This window comes from Balaenoptera borealis (genome assembly GCF_965194805.1).
Source record: "Balaenoptera borealis genome assembly, contig: HAP1_SCAFFOLD_2101, whole genome shotgun sequence".
Classification (NCBI taxonomy): Eukaryota; Metazoa; Chordata; class Mammalia; order Artiodactyla; family Balaenopteridae; genus Balaenoptera; species Balaenoptera borealis.
This window is the reverse complement of record NW_028122172.1, coordinates 1-16,170: the sequence shown is the minus strand read 5'-3', so window position 1 is coordinate 16,170 and position 16,170 is coordinate 1. Positions and strand designations below refer to the sequence as shown.

General features: G+C 39.4%; 1 protein-coding gene across 1 annotated transcript; it reads left to right on the top strand.

Annotated features, from left to right (window-relative positions):
- Window positions 1-2,276: 2,276 nt before the first annotated feature.
- Window positions 2,277-11,478, top strand: LOC309622320 (uncharacterized protein; the record flags this gene model as incomplete). The annotated part of the gene is made up of 3 exons (XM_082409427.1): window positions 2,277-2,292; window positions 2,611-3,057; window positions 8,858-11,478. The coding sequence occupies 3 exons, from the start codon at window positions 2,277-2,279 to the stop codon at window positions 8,905-8,907; spliced, it is 513 nt and encodes a 170-aa protein (XP_082265553.1). The 3' UTR covers window positions 8,908-11,478.
- Window positions 11,479-16,170: the final 4,692 nt, after the last annotated feature.

Genomic DNA, 16,170 nt, shown 5'->3' with positions numbered 1-16,170 from the left:
GGTAGTCTGATACTTCAAAGATTTAATGGGATGAAATTAAGATGCTTGAAGAAGGAAACAGGGTGTGCCTACTGAGTATGGCTTATTATGTCAGAGATTTACACACACACATATCAAGCATATATGCCAGGAGAATCAACCTGAGAAATTAAACAGTCACTGCTGCTTTACGAGTCCAGTGACCCAGATTCTAGTTGGTCAGTGATTAGATTCCAGCCACTGGATGACCTGCTCTTGAACAGTTATGTCAAGTTGGACAACTCAATTACAGTCTATGAATTATTTTCCTTATCTTCTAAGTCAGGGAATTGGTTCTAAATTCTATCATTGCTGAGGCTCTAAATGTCATCATTCTGTCCTCCAATGGTCTCCAAACACCTGACTGGGTAACCCATAAGAAAACTTTTTAATATGCATCTTATTTTTTAACAAATTATATACACGAAGTTCTATACATATAATGTATGTACATTATAAACTACACAGATAGTGTTTAAATGATACAAAGCTAAATAGGTTCTAATATGTTCTTTTCCTAACTCCTAAGGCATTATTTTATTTATTTTTAAAAAATATTTATTTATTTGTTTGTTTGTTTGTTTGGCTGTGCCGGGTCTTTAGTTGCAGCATGCCGGATATTTTAGTTGTGGCATGTGGGCTCTTAGTTACGACAGACACGTGGGATCTAGTTCCTTGAGCAGGGATCGAACCCAGGCCCCCTGCATGGGGAGCACAGAGTCTTAACTGCTGGACCGCCAGGGAAGTCCCAGGCATTATTTTTAAAACTATATTTACAAAATGGATCTCACATGCTCCCTAGGGTACGCACACAAACTTGAGAAGCCTAGACTATGCCCAGCCAGTTGGATGCGCCTTGGGAAAATAATGGTTTGACATTTAACCACAAGTATTGTCTTAAAGACATTCAATTCTTTATATTCATAAAATAAAGTTTGGTAACAGGGAACACTGACTTTAAATGAAAAAAGTCTTATTACATTCGTGAAAAAATAAAAGACTCAAAGTGCCTTTGACACTCTAAAACGAAAATCATTAGGGTCATTTTTCTATTAACAATACCTTATAAAAGCTCCAAGCAGAAATAACAGCAATCACTTACACAGTGCTTAGTATGTGCCAGGCACTATTTATACAAATGAGTTCATTTAAACCTCATAATGAGGCACAGAGGTTAAGTGATTTGTCCATGGTCACTTGCTATGAAATGGGAGAAAGGGAATTTGAACCTAGGCCATTTGGCTTAGGCACCCAAGTTCTTGACTGTTTTCAACCCCAGGGGTCAATGGACTTGCCCTGTAGAGGCTCAAAGAATTTTTCAATTTTTCAAATCTAAACTTAAACATTTCCAGCTTTGTGGGCTATACAGTTTCTGTTGCAACTACTCAACCCCACTGGCGTAGGGTGAAAGTAGCCATAGCTATCATGTAAACAATGGGTGGGACTATGTTCCAAAGTAACTTTCTTTACCAGGCAACGGGCTGGATCTGGCCCACCAGCCATAGTTTACTACCCTTGATTTGCACCATCAAACTATTCAGAAGGCTTCATGTCAAATTATTAAATAACTTTAGGCCTAAATACAGTAATTATAACCACTGTAAAGTTGTTAAGGCATTATTTTAAAAACGTATTTACAAATTGCTGATGTAGTGATTTTTATTAGTTTATAAACTACAGCAGCTAGTAAACATTTGATTCAGTTAAGTCTTCAAGACTATAATGGCATAGTTTTTTCACAGTTATCACAATCAATGTTTTCAGTAACTAAAAATACATTAAAATATTATTATATATTAAATCTCTTATTTCTAAAATTAAGTGGACTATCTTTACTACATGGCAGAATCCCAAACTGAAAACTGGTCATATTCTTTCAACAAAACGAAAGCTGCACTCACACGTATCAAGACAAAAATTAACTGCTATCTGTATCAATATATTAATGTGCTTCAATCACATATGTTTTCATGAAAGTTCAAACATAAAAAAATCACCTTTAAGATCTTGGCCATGTGATCTGCTCCCTGCCATGTCAGATTACACCCCGTGAAGTTTACTATCTTAAGAGTGGTAGAGTTCTTTACACCTTGACAAACAACTAAAAGAAAGAAAAAAAACCACACACACAATAAGATGAAGAGCCTATACATTTGTCAATCTTGACTTATTTGCTTTTCTTGAGTCAATTGGACGTTTAGAGCCACATTCTTACAATCATTAAATACAATCTTCCCAAACAGGTAATTGACGAACAGATGCATTCGAAAACTGGTAACAAAGTGTTATTCCACTTTACAGCAGCAGTTTAATTCTATTTAGATACTAAAACTGAATACACTGAATACTGCAAACTTTATTCCCAACCACTCAGTAAAATACTACATACGTTTTGAGACACAGGAAAAAAAAGAAAAACCTAAAAATCTTAAGACTCCTCCTATTTTCATTTCCAATGATACTTCCCAATCTTGATGATCAATCAGCGATTTAAATGTCAACTATAACCCAGTGTTTTATTAGGTGCTACGCAGTATACTAGAGCAATAGAAGAGAGAGGACCTCAAACCCTCTGCTCCCTCAAATTGAAAGGCAGGCTTCCTTACCCCTCCAGACCACTACTGGACACAGGGAAGAAGTCGGCCGCGCTGTCGCAGCGCAGCTTCACCGGTCATCACGGCCCGAGCGCGGCCTCGGGGACGCTGGCTGTGGACACGGTGCCCACACCCGCCTGGGGGCCCCGGCTCGCCTCCCGGCCCCTCGGGCGCCCACCGCCCGGCGGCTGCGGCCCCGCCGCGTGCGCAGGACCCGCGTCGCAGCCAGAAGACGCCGGGCCACGGGTCCCAGTTAGGCAGGCCCCTCCATGCCGCGCTCACTGTGGCGCCAGCCTGATCGTCCTCCGCGCCGGGGGGCTGCCGTTCCAACCGGCGGGCGGCCCCGTGGGGGCGGGGCTCGAGGACGTCCGTGCACCCGCCGTGTGTCAGCACGCAGCCCCGCCTCCCATGGGGACCCGGCCTGAGGAGCAGGGCGGCCGGAAAGGTAGGAGGTGTGGAGAATTAGGGGTTTCCAAAAAGCGTTTGCTGACTGACCCAAGCAAAAGTGAGACATGGTTGTATCAACGCATTTTTTAAAAAAATATTTAATTGCAGTGGTTGATTTTTTTATTATTAATTAATTAATTTTAAAAATTTAATTTAATGTTATATATTTATAAATTTATTTATATTTTTATATATTTATATTTATATATAAATATATTTTTATATATTTATATTTAATTAATTTATATAATTTAATTTTTAATTAATTAATTTATTTATTTTTGGCTGTGTTGGGTCTTCGTCTCTGTGTGAGGGCTTTCTCTTGTTGTGGCAAGTGGGGGGGGCCCCTCTTCATCGCGGTGCGCGGGCCTCTCACCGTCGCGGCCTCTCTTGTTGCGGAGCACAGGCTCCAGACTCAACGCATTTTAAAAGTAGTTAAACTCCTGACAGATGTCTGTGCTCGCCCCGCCCAGGAGAGAGCGTGCCCTCCGTGAGGGACACGTGAAAGGCTGAGTGGACATCTGCCTGTGGTCTGTTACCTGGTGCACGGGTGTGTGAATTTCTGCGGAGAGCTCTCAATTTCTGTAGTTTCTGCTGACTTGACACGGTGGTTGGCAGATGGTGACGTGTTCCACGCATTCAGGACATGATCGTGGTTACTAATAATCACTTTGTTCTCTCTGTGCATGTCTGTGTCCTAATTTTTTCTTTTTATAAGGACCCCAGTCATATTGGACTAGAGCCCACCCACTTGACCTCATTTGACCTCAGTTACCTATTTAAGGGCCTTATCTCCAAATACAGTCATATTACGAGGTATTGGGGGTTAAGACTTCCACATTTTAACTTGAGCAGGACACAATTCAGCTGATAATAGAAGGTAAGAGTAATTTAAGCAAGTAAGTAACTATTTTTTAAAGTGAGTTGCTTAAAGATATGAATTGACTCAAGAAGAACAAGAAGAAATTACATAACACTGTACGTTATACAAAGGTATTAAATTAATCATCATAACATCCTGTGAGATCCACATGAAATCAGACTAAGCAAGATTAAGCAGCTTATCCAGAGTTGTATAGTTAGTACTTTCCAGAATTTAAACCAGGTTATTTTCCCAGTTCCATTCTACATTATATTTTCATTTCATTATTTGAAATGAATTTTGAGTCTTCATTTTGCTTAGTTTCTGAAGTTCTATGGGGATAGAATGGAGTTGGATATTTTCAGTGACATTCACACATGGGGAAGGAAATTGAGTCCAGAAGCTTCCGCGATCTTTCCGTGGAGAACGCTAACAACAGAACCAGAAACACCATTATCCTTTTGGTTCAGTCATCTTTCGTAACACACTACAAGAATTAATTTTAAGAAGCCCGCTGTTATCCAAACTTTCACCAATGGGCTCTGTAGGGTCCTCTAATAATATCTAAGAGACTCATTAGTTTCACATTCCAAGCCACTTAAGACCAGGAGTTCTGACTGTTCTTTGTGAGAAAATCAAGTGACAATCATAGCTCGTAATTTAGGATGGTTTCTTCAGGGCCCAGGCAAAACCTAATACACAGTAATAATCATTGTTAATTGCATCTTTGACAGTGATTGATCGGGTATCAAAGAGGTGTATAAATTGGGAGAAATTATGATCAAAGAGAAACATAGGCCACAGATGTTTAATTAATGCTCAATTATTTATGAGTTTAACTTTAGTTAAGCTAATTTTCCTTCTTCTAGACAATTTCCAATTCACCTCTACAAAGAGACCAGAATAATCACCTTCCAATACAAGATTTATTGTGTTCCTTTAATTAAGAGCCTACAGTGACTTCTACATTCACTCCACGAAGTTTTGCTATGAGAGAAAAGGAGCCATTATATTTTGTCTTGAATTAGATATGCCACCATACTTGACTTAGCTCATCTTACTGGAAGCACTTTGAGGGCAGATCCTACAGTCTTGTCTTACATCCTCTACAGAATCAAGCCAAGGGAATCACACATAGTTACAGCTGGAAGAACACTTGTTCTGGGTTGATATTTTTAGCCTTTACCACCAAGACTTTATCACCGAGACCTATCTTTACAGTCTCTAAACAGAAGACCTTCTTGCCTTCCGTTTTCATATTGACTAGGAATGTCAAGGGAAGAACTGAGAAGTAGCCATAGTCGGCTAGCAGCCAGCCCAGATAAATCATCTGTGGAGATATTGTTTCTTTCAAAAGATGTAAACATAAGAGGAAGTCCTAGAGCTTGTAACAATTGTGCATAATAAAATTCCATGAAAACCTAGAAATCCAGATGCAGATCAGTAACATATTGGTTAAATAAGCTGTTCTGTTCATGCAATGGACAAGTGTACAGACATTAAGAAGAACGAGATACTCTTTTCTATGAGATTCTCTTTTCACTGAACTCATCAGTGCTGCAAAGACAATGTTACATAATAGTTTTTCTTTAACATTATATCAGGCGTCTTCATCTTGTCCCGTATTTATTGCCAGTGTTACTAAAGGTTATCATTTACCTCTTTCTCTTTTAGATATATAATTACTTCTTACTGTGGAAGCATTCATCAATCCCTATTTTACTATTTCTTTTAAATTAGAAATGAATATTGAATTTTATAAAATATCTTTGGGGACTATTTCAACTGATTGTATAGTTTTGTTCTCTTTTGACCTTGTTATATGGTAAATTATATTTTGTTATTTTATATTATGCTATTTATTATATATGGTATTATGTTTACTAATTACATTTATTATATTATAATTACATTATAATTAAGGTAGCATTTTGTTTCAGATAGACAAAACAACCAGTGGAATAGGAAGCATCTTAAAATTAGATGCAAGAGCGTAAGGGATTTGAGATTAAAATAAAATTGACATTTTGGATCAGTAGCCAAACATATTCAACAAAATTGGGAGACTATGGCTATCATTAATAAATTCTAGATATAGCCACTAGTTAAAAGTAAAAAAATCATGAAAGTGTAAAAGTATCAGAAACCTGGGAGACTTGAAATAAATTATTCATGAGGAACACCTTTCTAAGATACAAAGAAAAAAGGATACATTTAATTATATAAGAATTAAAATTTTCCTCATGGCAAAATGCACTACAAAGGTCAGAAAACAAGCAAAAGGAATTGGGAAATATATTTAGAAATAGATATGCTCTCTTTACAACTTTTGAGAGAAGCACATGTTTCTTTTTCCTTTAACCTGTTACGTGGGTATTAACCTAGAGTGTAAGTGCATGGTTCCTTTCCTTTAACCTGTAATGTGAGATTTCATCTGTATGGTAAGTGCATGGTTCCTTTCCTTTCATCTGTAATGTGAGTGTCAACATGGGGCACTGTTTCCAAGCACAGACTTTGGATGTTCCTGTGCTGGTCCCATCACTGACCATCCACAAAAACTTGCAAATGTTGCTTTACTTTCCTGGGGGTTAGAGTCTTAGCTAAGAAATGGAAGCAAAATAGAACCTTCCCCCAGGGATAATAGAAGGTTTAAAGGAGTAACTATGTAAATGACTTAGGACAGTGCCTAGTACAAGAGAGATCAATAGAAGTACTTATCAATTTTTTAAAGAGACAGACGAAAGAAATAAAATGTGGTGATTTCAATCTATTGATATATATTCTTGACATTAAACTACCTTTTCATTCACTGGATGACCTAACTTGCTCATGCTTTTTCTTACTCTAGTGAACCTGGGTAGCTAATATCATAGCTTAAAATTTTTGCTTTTATATTTACAAGTAAATTTGACCTGTAAATTTCTTTTTCTTACAGTCCTAATCTATTTTCAGTATTAGGATTATATAGACTTCCTAAGATGAATAAAGGAGCATTCTTCCTTTGCTACTCTCTAGAAGTTTTTCTTTATTAATACTGATGTTACCTGTTTAATAGAAGTTTGACAGAATTCCCCACCCAAACGTTCTGGGTGGGTCTGGTATTTTCTTGGTGAAAGATTGTAAGCTATTGACTTAATTCCTTTACTGGTGAAAGAACTCCAGCTATATATTTCCTCTTGTGTCAGTTTTGGTAAACTTTAGGAGCTAGGAAATTGTCCACCTTACATAAATGTTCAAATTTACTGGCATTTCATATATTCTCTGTTTGTCCTCTCTGCTATAACATTGTCCTGATTCTTTCTGTGTATTATTTAATAAACTTATGTTTTTGTTTTGCTTACTCAAAGTGTGTTTTTAAAATCTTTTCAAAGACTATTCTTTTGACTTACTAAATCACCTCAATTTTATACCTTTTTCTGTTTTATTAAGTTCTGCTCATATCTTTATTATCTATTTTTTCTATGTTCTCAGGGTTTATTGTTTTGCTCTTCTGATGTCAATTAAAACACTTGGTTATTAATTTTAATAAATCTTTTTAGTTATAAATAGTTGAACTTTTTGAAGATGCCAGCTTAGTTGTAAGTAGCTAAGGGTCAGCACCTCCACATTGTTGCTGGCCTAAGCCTTAGTGCACCCTATAGCAATGTATATATTGACATTTTTTCCCCTCAACTTTCTGTGTTTTGCTACTTCTCACTTTTCTTTGGAGAGAAGCCCTCTGAAATATCCTTGAGTTACCTTACAGCCAATAAGTCTTTAAAATATGTGTATTTTTTTAAGATAAATCTACTTATATAATTAGGCAGAAAATCTGATTTGCCATATTTTTGAAAACAGCATAATTTCACTCTTCTCCATGATTAATCTGCTGTTTTACACAACCTTTGAGTTTTTAGCTTTATCAATGACATGTACTTTAGAAATTTTTTAAAGAGCCTATCCACTCTTTTAAAACATCCTGTTCCTTGTTTCAGTTCTAGTTTTATGTCTATTTTCTGCCTTGCACCTGATAATTCCAACATTCAATGGATGGCCTTGGGAATCTGATTCTGGTATTGATTGTTTTTGCTGATTCTCTCCCATTGTAGCTGATTTCTTCATTATTGTGTACATTCAGATCATGAGCTTATGTTTAGCTAAACTTTATCTGTGGGAACGCTACAGGCCTGGGTTGAAGGTCTACCTCTCCAGAGAGTGTTTAGTTCTGTGTTTGGAATACCACCCATCTGGGAGCATTTTAAGGTAACTTCTTACCTTCTGTTTGCAAGACCGCAAATAAATTTGCAACCCAAACACTGTGAACACAGATCTGGGGTTCAGAATTCTCAAGATTTCCTACCTGTTTCCTACCCAGAGCAGAGGCCAAGAGAATTTGGTCTTAGTCTCCCTTTGCCAGCAGATATTTTTTTTTACTAGCACACCCTTTCATTAAAGGTGAACCTAGGGATAGATAGGTTTAGTTCTAACTTCCCATCTAGGAGGGATGGAGTCTTATCTCCGGCCTCCCATGTGGTAATGGCCATTTTAACAACAAGTCTCTGTGTCAGGTCAGGTGTGTCATTAAACTATGGCCTGTATTCCAAATCCAGACAGCTGCCTAGTTTTTATGGCCTATGAGCTATGAATAATGTTCACATTTTAACTGGTAATATTTTAAATGGTTGCTTAAGTACCTAAATAATAGCCTCAATTTTGCCTCTTTGGTCCACAAAGCCTAAAATATTTGCTATTTCGCTCCATAAAAACAGGATTACCAGCTTCTGTTCTAAGCGATCAAGATCTTCAATCCACTCTTAATATAGCTATAACTCTCACACATGTACCCCCCTTCTTTCAGGGGTCCTGGAAATTTCTACTGCACACTTCAAAAATCAGACATGCACTTAAAAATAAGTTGTTTACATTTAACCTAGCATACCGAACTCTTTTCTTTTAGGAGAGTTTTTCAAGGAATCTTGCCCACCAGATTCTTCAGAGTTTCATTAATAATGGCAAAAAATTAAAACAACTTAACATTCAACAAATGGGAATTGTTCATAACAATTATAGAAGCACATACAGTAGAAAACTATAAACTGTTATTGAAACGGTGAGACATAACTCGTTTTATTCTTCGAGAACTATGTTTATTTAGGTCTCTTTTGTTTAAATAAGTATATTTCTGTGTATGTATGTATATAGTCGTGTATTTATGTACACATACATTATTTATATGATATAGTTATACAAATATGTGAAATACATACCTATACACATACCTTTGATTTATATTTGTCTACATACACAGGAATATAATTATGTATATTGTATATTTATATACATTGAACTGAAAAGTGGTAGTATACATATATATTGTGTATAAATGTGTATATGTGCATGTGTAGAAAAACAGGTTGAGCGATATGTAAGCATGATTTAGACAGGGTTCAAGCTTTTAAAAGTAGTTATGTGTAGGTAGTGAGATTATGGCCCATTTGATTTAAAATACTGCATATTTTTACATCAATTGTTATGAACAGATTCTTATGTAAATAAAATTATAAATAGTTATACATACTTGTATGTGTAGTGTATAATTAAAATATATCTACTTTATATAAGTATTATATTTATATTATATAATATACTTGTCTTATAATAATACATTATGTATTGTGTTATATAGAATACATTAACTATAATGTATTATCAGATAATAATAATGATATATTTCTATATTATGATATCATTGTTTTATAATCAATATTACATGATATATCATATTAATACTGTGAACATATTAAACGTATAAATACATTGCATTAGTCATATAGTTTGTGTACAATATATGCTATGCAAAAATACATGTTAATATAATACATAATTGTTATACATTCATATAAACAGTAATATATTACATTTATACACCAATATAATCTTTAATATTGGTATATGTATATTCTATTTAATATATACATAGCTAATGCTCTTTAAAGCCATCTGCTACAAGAAGTAGAATGAGACCAGGAGTATGGCCAAAGCAAATTCTAAAAATATTAGATTATTTATATTCACTTATATGTCATTTTCCTGGAATCTGCATCTGGCTGTTAGAGAGCACACACAGCACAATCCCGATAAAGTGCCCAGGAGGACATGGGATCCTTTATTTACTGGGACCTCAAAGGAAACATAGTGCTATTCAGTCCCCCATCAAAGAGCTAAGAGCAAATCTTGAAGCACCCAGTAAAAGCCAATTCAAACAAAAAAGCCTTTCCACTTCAACTTGAAAAAGTTAAGTTCCCAAGAGACCCCCTACATCAACCACCGAAGCTCATTTGGCAGTAAAAACAATAACATTCAGCGGACAACAAGAAATCGAAAACAATAGTTGTTTTAACAAAATAAAATCCAGCAGCTAATCAGTGTCTTTCCTGTTTGAAAGAAGGCAGTGGGAAGTGGACAGAAGACCTGATAGGAAAGATAAAAAGAAGAGGAAAAGGAAAATAAAAGTTTCCAGTTTGACAATCACGCTGTCTTCTGCATCCATTTCATCCCAAGACCACCAAGCCAGTGTGGAGGCTTTTTCCTCCTTTCCTTTTCGTGAGACTGATCACAACCAGCACTGCAGAGTCCATTAAATGAAGAAATGCTGTTGCATACATGTGTGAATGAGCTGTGAGTAAAGTACTGGAGTAGAGGACACCTAACTTGAAACGTCCTCATGAATGTCCATGTGGCTGAGCAGGAAGTTAACCTGTCGTAGATGTGCTAAATCAGAATAGTTGGGTGTTATTTTATTTACTTTTCCCGGGACTCTGTTGAATGACTGTCAGCTACAAGTTCAGGCTACTTTTTGCTGACGATTAATGCACTGGGAGAGCTGAGAGAAAACTGAATAGTAGAGCTGTCTTTTTCTTGACCAGTTCACCTTACTTTCCCAAACTCAAAGTCTTTCCCTATTTCTTTCTCCTTTTTATTGTAGTAAAATGAACATAACATAAAATGCACCATTTTGATCATTTTACAATTCACTGTACAATTCAGTGGAATTTAGTACTGTCACAATGCTGTGCAACTGTCACCACTGCCTAGTTGCAAAACATTTTCATCACCCCAAAAGGAAACCTACACCCATTTTAAGCAGTCATTCCCTATTTCCCTCTCTTCCAAACCCCTGGCAACCACTACTGTATAATGTTTTCCGTGTGTATGGATTTGCCACTGCTGGACATTTCGTATAAATGGAACCATACAATCTGTGGCCTTTCGTGCCTGATTTCTTTCACTTAGTTGCATCCATGATGTAGCATGTATCAGTAATCCACTCACTTTTATGGCTGAATTCCCTGATCCTGTTTTCTTCATACTGTTTGAATACAAACTTTAAAATATGTTGAGGGTGAAGCTCTGTTTTAATGGCACATCTATTAGGCCAATTCATTTAAAGAAGGTGAAAATGGAGATATTGTTGTGAAATGATAATCGTTGAGCAGCCTCAGCTAATTTGATAATGAAAAGTTTGGGAAATATTGCAAAAAATTATTTGCTTTATATTAAAAGCCTTTTAAACAAGGATTCAGGAGATTGTCTTTTTCTTGCAGGTAACTTAAATGAGGCAGAAGAAACTAACTGCCCTTTAAAACAGATTTTGAAAGGATTTTATTTATTCTGAATAGACGAATGGGAGTATACAGGTTATTCATATCCAATATGGACTCCCTGTCCAAACACTGTTTATCATTCTAGCCACCACTATCGAATTATATTTCTTGAGACTAATGCAGCTTAACTCCTGCATATTACTTTTGAAAATTCATCTATCAAATCCATTAATACAGTATAAACAAGAGATGTTCATGTTTCAGTGCAGTTCAAATATCAGGTATAAAGAGCCCTCAGTAAGAAAAGGAATCCTATATCTCTTGCCAGAATGTGGTCAGCTCTGGGGTGCTTTGCTAGCTGAAAGACACTTTTATTGTTAAGAGGATAGAGGTTGTTTAAGAGGGATGAGAGGCAAAGAATTTTAAGTACTTGTTTGTGTTAAAAACAGTGCTAGGCTATCTCATACTCTATATCAGTCAAGGCTCACCATTTTACATATGTGAAAAGCGAAGTTAAAAGTGTTTCAGTAACTTACAAAAAGGCACGCAACCACTAAATTCAAGCAAGAATTGAATCCCAAATCTGTCACACTGAAGTTTGAGCTAATATTGAGATTAATAAAAATAGCACTAAATTAAAAGTTCAGAGATATTTTTTATTTCGTACTCTTTCACTAACCCTCTTTGGAGATAAATCATTTCATTTATATGGGCCTTAGTTTTCACAACTATAGTAGTTGGAAGTTTGACTAGGTGACCTCTATGTAGTCTTCCAATTCTAAAATGTTCCATTAATTTGGCTTCCTACAATAATTGTCATTGCAATATATGCGTGCTGCCACCAAGTAGCAGTAGAGAGTACTAGTTCCTTTTTTAACCCTAGTGGGGAATGCATTTTGACATCAGACTTATCCGTCAATAGTACAGCCTGTTAATATAACTATAAAATAACAAAATAATCTGGTATTATTTCCTGTAAAGCAGAAGCTTTACATTGTGTCTATGAATCGTATCAGAATCACCTGTAGGTTTTTAAACATAGAGGAAATCCAGAACCCATTGGATGAGGACTTTCAGAGATGGGACTTGGGCATCTGGATTTTTGGGCTCCCATCATTTGTATATTTTATTTTATTTTATTTTTTGCCTATGTACAACATTTGTCACATCCTCTTGAATCTTTAGTAATTTCTGTTTGTTTTAAAAGTTTAGACTATTCCATAATCTTCACCTACTTTTCATAAGGCGTTATCTGTTATGTTGATTCACTCTTGTGCTTCTCCTGGTTAAAACTTCATTTTTTCTTTCTTTTGGGGGGGGGGCCTGCCTCATGGCTTGCAGGATCTTAGTTCCCTGACCAGGGATTGAACCCCAGGCCCCCAGCAGTGAAAGCGCCAAGTCCTAACCACTGGACCACCAGGGAATTCCCAAGACTTCTTTTTTAAATGACTTTTTTTCCCACTCTGATTCATTCCTGGGATCAGTTTCATGTGGGAACATTAAACCAACCTTGCATTACTAGAATAAAGCCACTTTGATTGTGATATATTACTGTTTTACATACCATGGATACAGTTTGTGCTTTTATTTACAAATTTTGCATGCATGTTCAAAAGAGAAACTGGCCTATGATTCTATTCTTGTAATATTCTTTTTACTTTTGATCTGAAGCTTTCGTTGGCCTTATAAACATTTTGAGCAATATATTATTTTCTGTTTCCTGGAAGGGTTTTATGTAAGATTACCAATATTTCTTCCCTAAATATTCGGAGGAATTTACTTGGAAAGCCATTTATCCCTGGAAATCATTTTCTGTAAAGGTACTTAATTATACAAACAACTTTTTGAGTAGATATAGATTTTTTAGATATTTCTTTTCTTGGGTTAGTCTTGTTAGGTTGCATGTTTTAAGAATTTGTAATTTTGGATGAATTTTCAAATTTATAAATATAAAATTATAATTTTAACAGCTTTATCGGGATGTAATTTACATACCGTAATTTAACCCTTTAATGTATACAATTCAGTGGTTCTTAGTGTAACCACTAAAAGACGTGTGTAACCATCACAACCATCCAATTTTAGATTTCTGTCCCCCCACAAAGAAACCCATTACACGTCAACAATGTTTTTTCATTCTCTCAACCCTCTCAGCTCTAGGCAAGCACTAATCTCCTTTCTGTCTCTACAGATTTGCTATTCTGGGCATTTCATATAAATGGGACCATACAATATGTGACCTTTTGAGAGTGGCTGCTTTTCTTTACAGAATGCTTTCATGGTTCATCCATGTTGTAACATGGATCAATATTTCGTTCCTTTTTATAGCTGAATGCTATTCTATCGTACGGATATTCCACATTTTGTTTATTCATTCATTATCCATGTTTTGTTTATTCATTCATTTGTTTATTCAGATTGACATTTGAATTTTTTCCACCTTTTGTTTTTAGAAATATGCTTCTATGAACATCCACGTACAAGCTTTTGTGCAGACATAAGTTTCTATTTCTCTTAGGTATATATTTAGTAGTGGAACTGCTGGGTCATAGGGTAACTCTGTTTAATGCTTGCAGGAACTGTCAAGCTGTTTCGTAAAATGGCCGCACATTTTGTAAAATGGCTCAGACTGTACTTTCTATCCAAAGGTATCCAAAGTCACTTTAGATGCAAAATGTTTAAAGTTGACCTTTGCTGCTGCCCAAATCGTAGCCACTGTGGGCAGTCTGCCAGATGGCATCTTAGGTTTCTCAGGAAGAAATTAGAATACACGAAGGGGGAGCTAAGTGTACAATTACATAATGTAGATTTCATATTTAATTTTTGGGAAAAGCAATAATTAGGTGGCTTTTGGTTTTAACTGGAAACAGCCACTCATTGGGAAATAATTACTCGCTAATGGCCTTAGCGAGTCACTCTGGAGCTTCTCCTAGAACTAGAAAACCTAAGCTCTGCTCCCAGCAGAACCTGGAGCCGGTGCCCAGTGCTGGCGAGGCAGCACAGAACAGGGGCGTCGTCGCTGGAGGGAGCGGAAGACGGTGCAGCCCCTCTGGAAAGGAGTTGGCCAGCTCCCTAGAAAGCGAACCGCCATTGCCCACTTTTCCCCAGTGTCACCTCTTGTGCAAGTCCAGTCAGCGTCCCAGCAGGATCCTGACGTTGACACGACTGCCCCTGTCATCCGTTGCCCTGGGAAGGCCCCCGGCGGCTTTCGGTCTGGGGCTCTTCCCAGTCAGGCGAGCGTTTGTGTACAGCTTCTGTGTGGACTTCAGCCTCCATTTCCCCGGGGTAAGTGCCCATGACTGCGGTTGCCGAGTCCTGCGACGGCTGCTTTTTGAGGAAGTTTCGCAGTAGGGGAGCGCCTGGCCTGAGCCCCGCGTGCCGGCCTCTGCCCATCTCTCTGTCGCCTCAGCCCCAGGAGGGAAGGTCCACGTGGACCAGCGCTCCCTCTGCACCTGCTGTGCCCTCGGTCCTCAGGGTCACAGGGCTTCCCCAGAGCACGGGCGGCGTGGGCCCCTCCCTGCGTCGCGCCCCACCCCCGCCTCATCCGGGCCCCCCGTCCCCCGTGGCTTTGGTGGGAGGGTCTCAAGGAAGGACCCCCTCCTCCGAGCCTACTCCACCCTCAGCCCCGGCTCCCACAGAGCTTCCGTCCCAACGCCAGGCCCGTGGGGCTCCCGCAGCAGCAGCGCTGGGACTGCCGGGTTTCTGCAGTTCAGTTCGGACCCCATCTACCCAGAGTCAGAGCCCGCAGGTCAGGGCTCGGCCCACGCCAGCCACAGGTCCACGTCGTCCTCTGCGCTTGTGGCCGACAGGCTGTGTCAGGAGTTCCCACGCCCCCAGCCCGAGTTCCGTTCGTTGGCTAGCGCGGGCCCGCAGAACACAAGCCCCCAGTCCACGGACTAGAGCACCGGGCTATTCGAAAGGAACAGCCAGGTGGAAGGAGGAGGTGGGGAGGCGTGGGGCGGGGCGCGGGGCTTCCAGGCCGCCTGCAGGCACCCACGCCACAGCTCTCTGAACCCCATGTTTACCGAGATTTTGTTCCACGAGCACGATTACAGCGGGGGCCATGGGCAACGGATTCACGTTGCAACCCCTGGCCCTCTCCCCTCGCAGGAGGTGGGCAGGCAGGGGGACTGTAACATGCAACCCGGCCTGTGGCTTTAGGTTTAGGAGCTGTGTGCCAGGACTGGGGGCCAAGACCCGACCCCTTTCTCCCGTAATTCACAGCACGGCTCATCCTGGGCACGGAGGCTGGGGGACGACGGGATGCTGAAGAGCATGGCGTCCACCTTCACCCCCTCCCTCCTCTCTTGGCTGAGCCCTGCGGCCCCGCGGGTTCCCAGTGGGCCCCCCCCCCGGGGGGCCTGTCCCTTCAGGTCCTCCCAGCTGCCTGACACCCCTCTGCCCCCAGCGTGGACCCCCAGAGCCCCCAGCTCTTCCCACTCCTGGTCCAGCAGGACGGGGTCCCTGCGGCACCCTGGACAGGCGGGCGATGGGCAGCCCAGCCCCTCCCGGGAGGCAGCCCCGTGGGGTGGGGAGGGGGGCGGGCACTGCGATCCACCCATGGTCGAGCGCGTCACCTCGGTGCGTGGCGTGGGGCGCCGTGGCTACACGCATCTTGATGGCAGGGATCAGACCCAGCTCTGCCACCAACTGGCTGGGTCCCCGG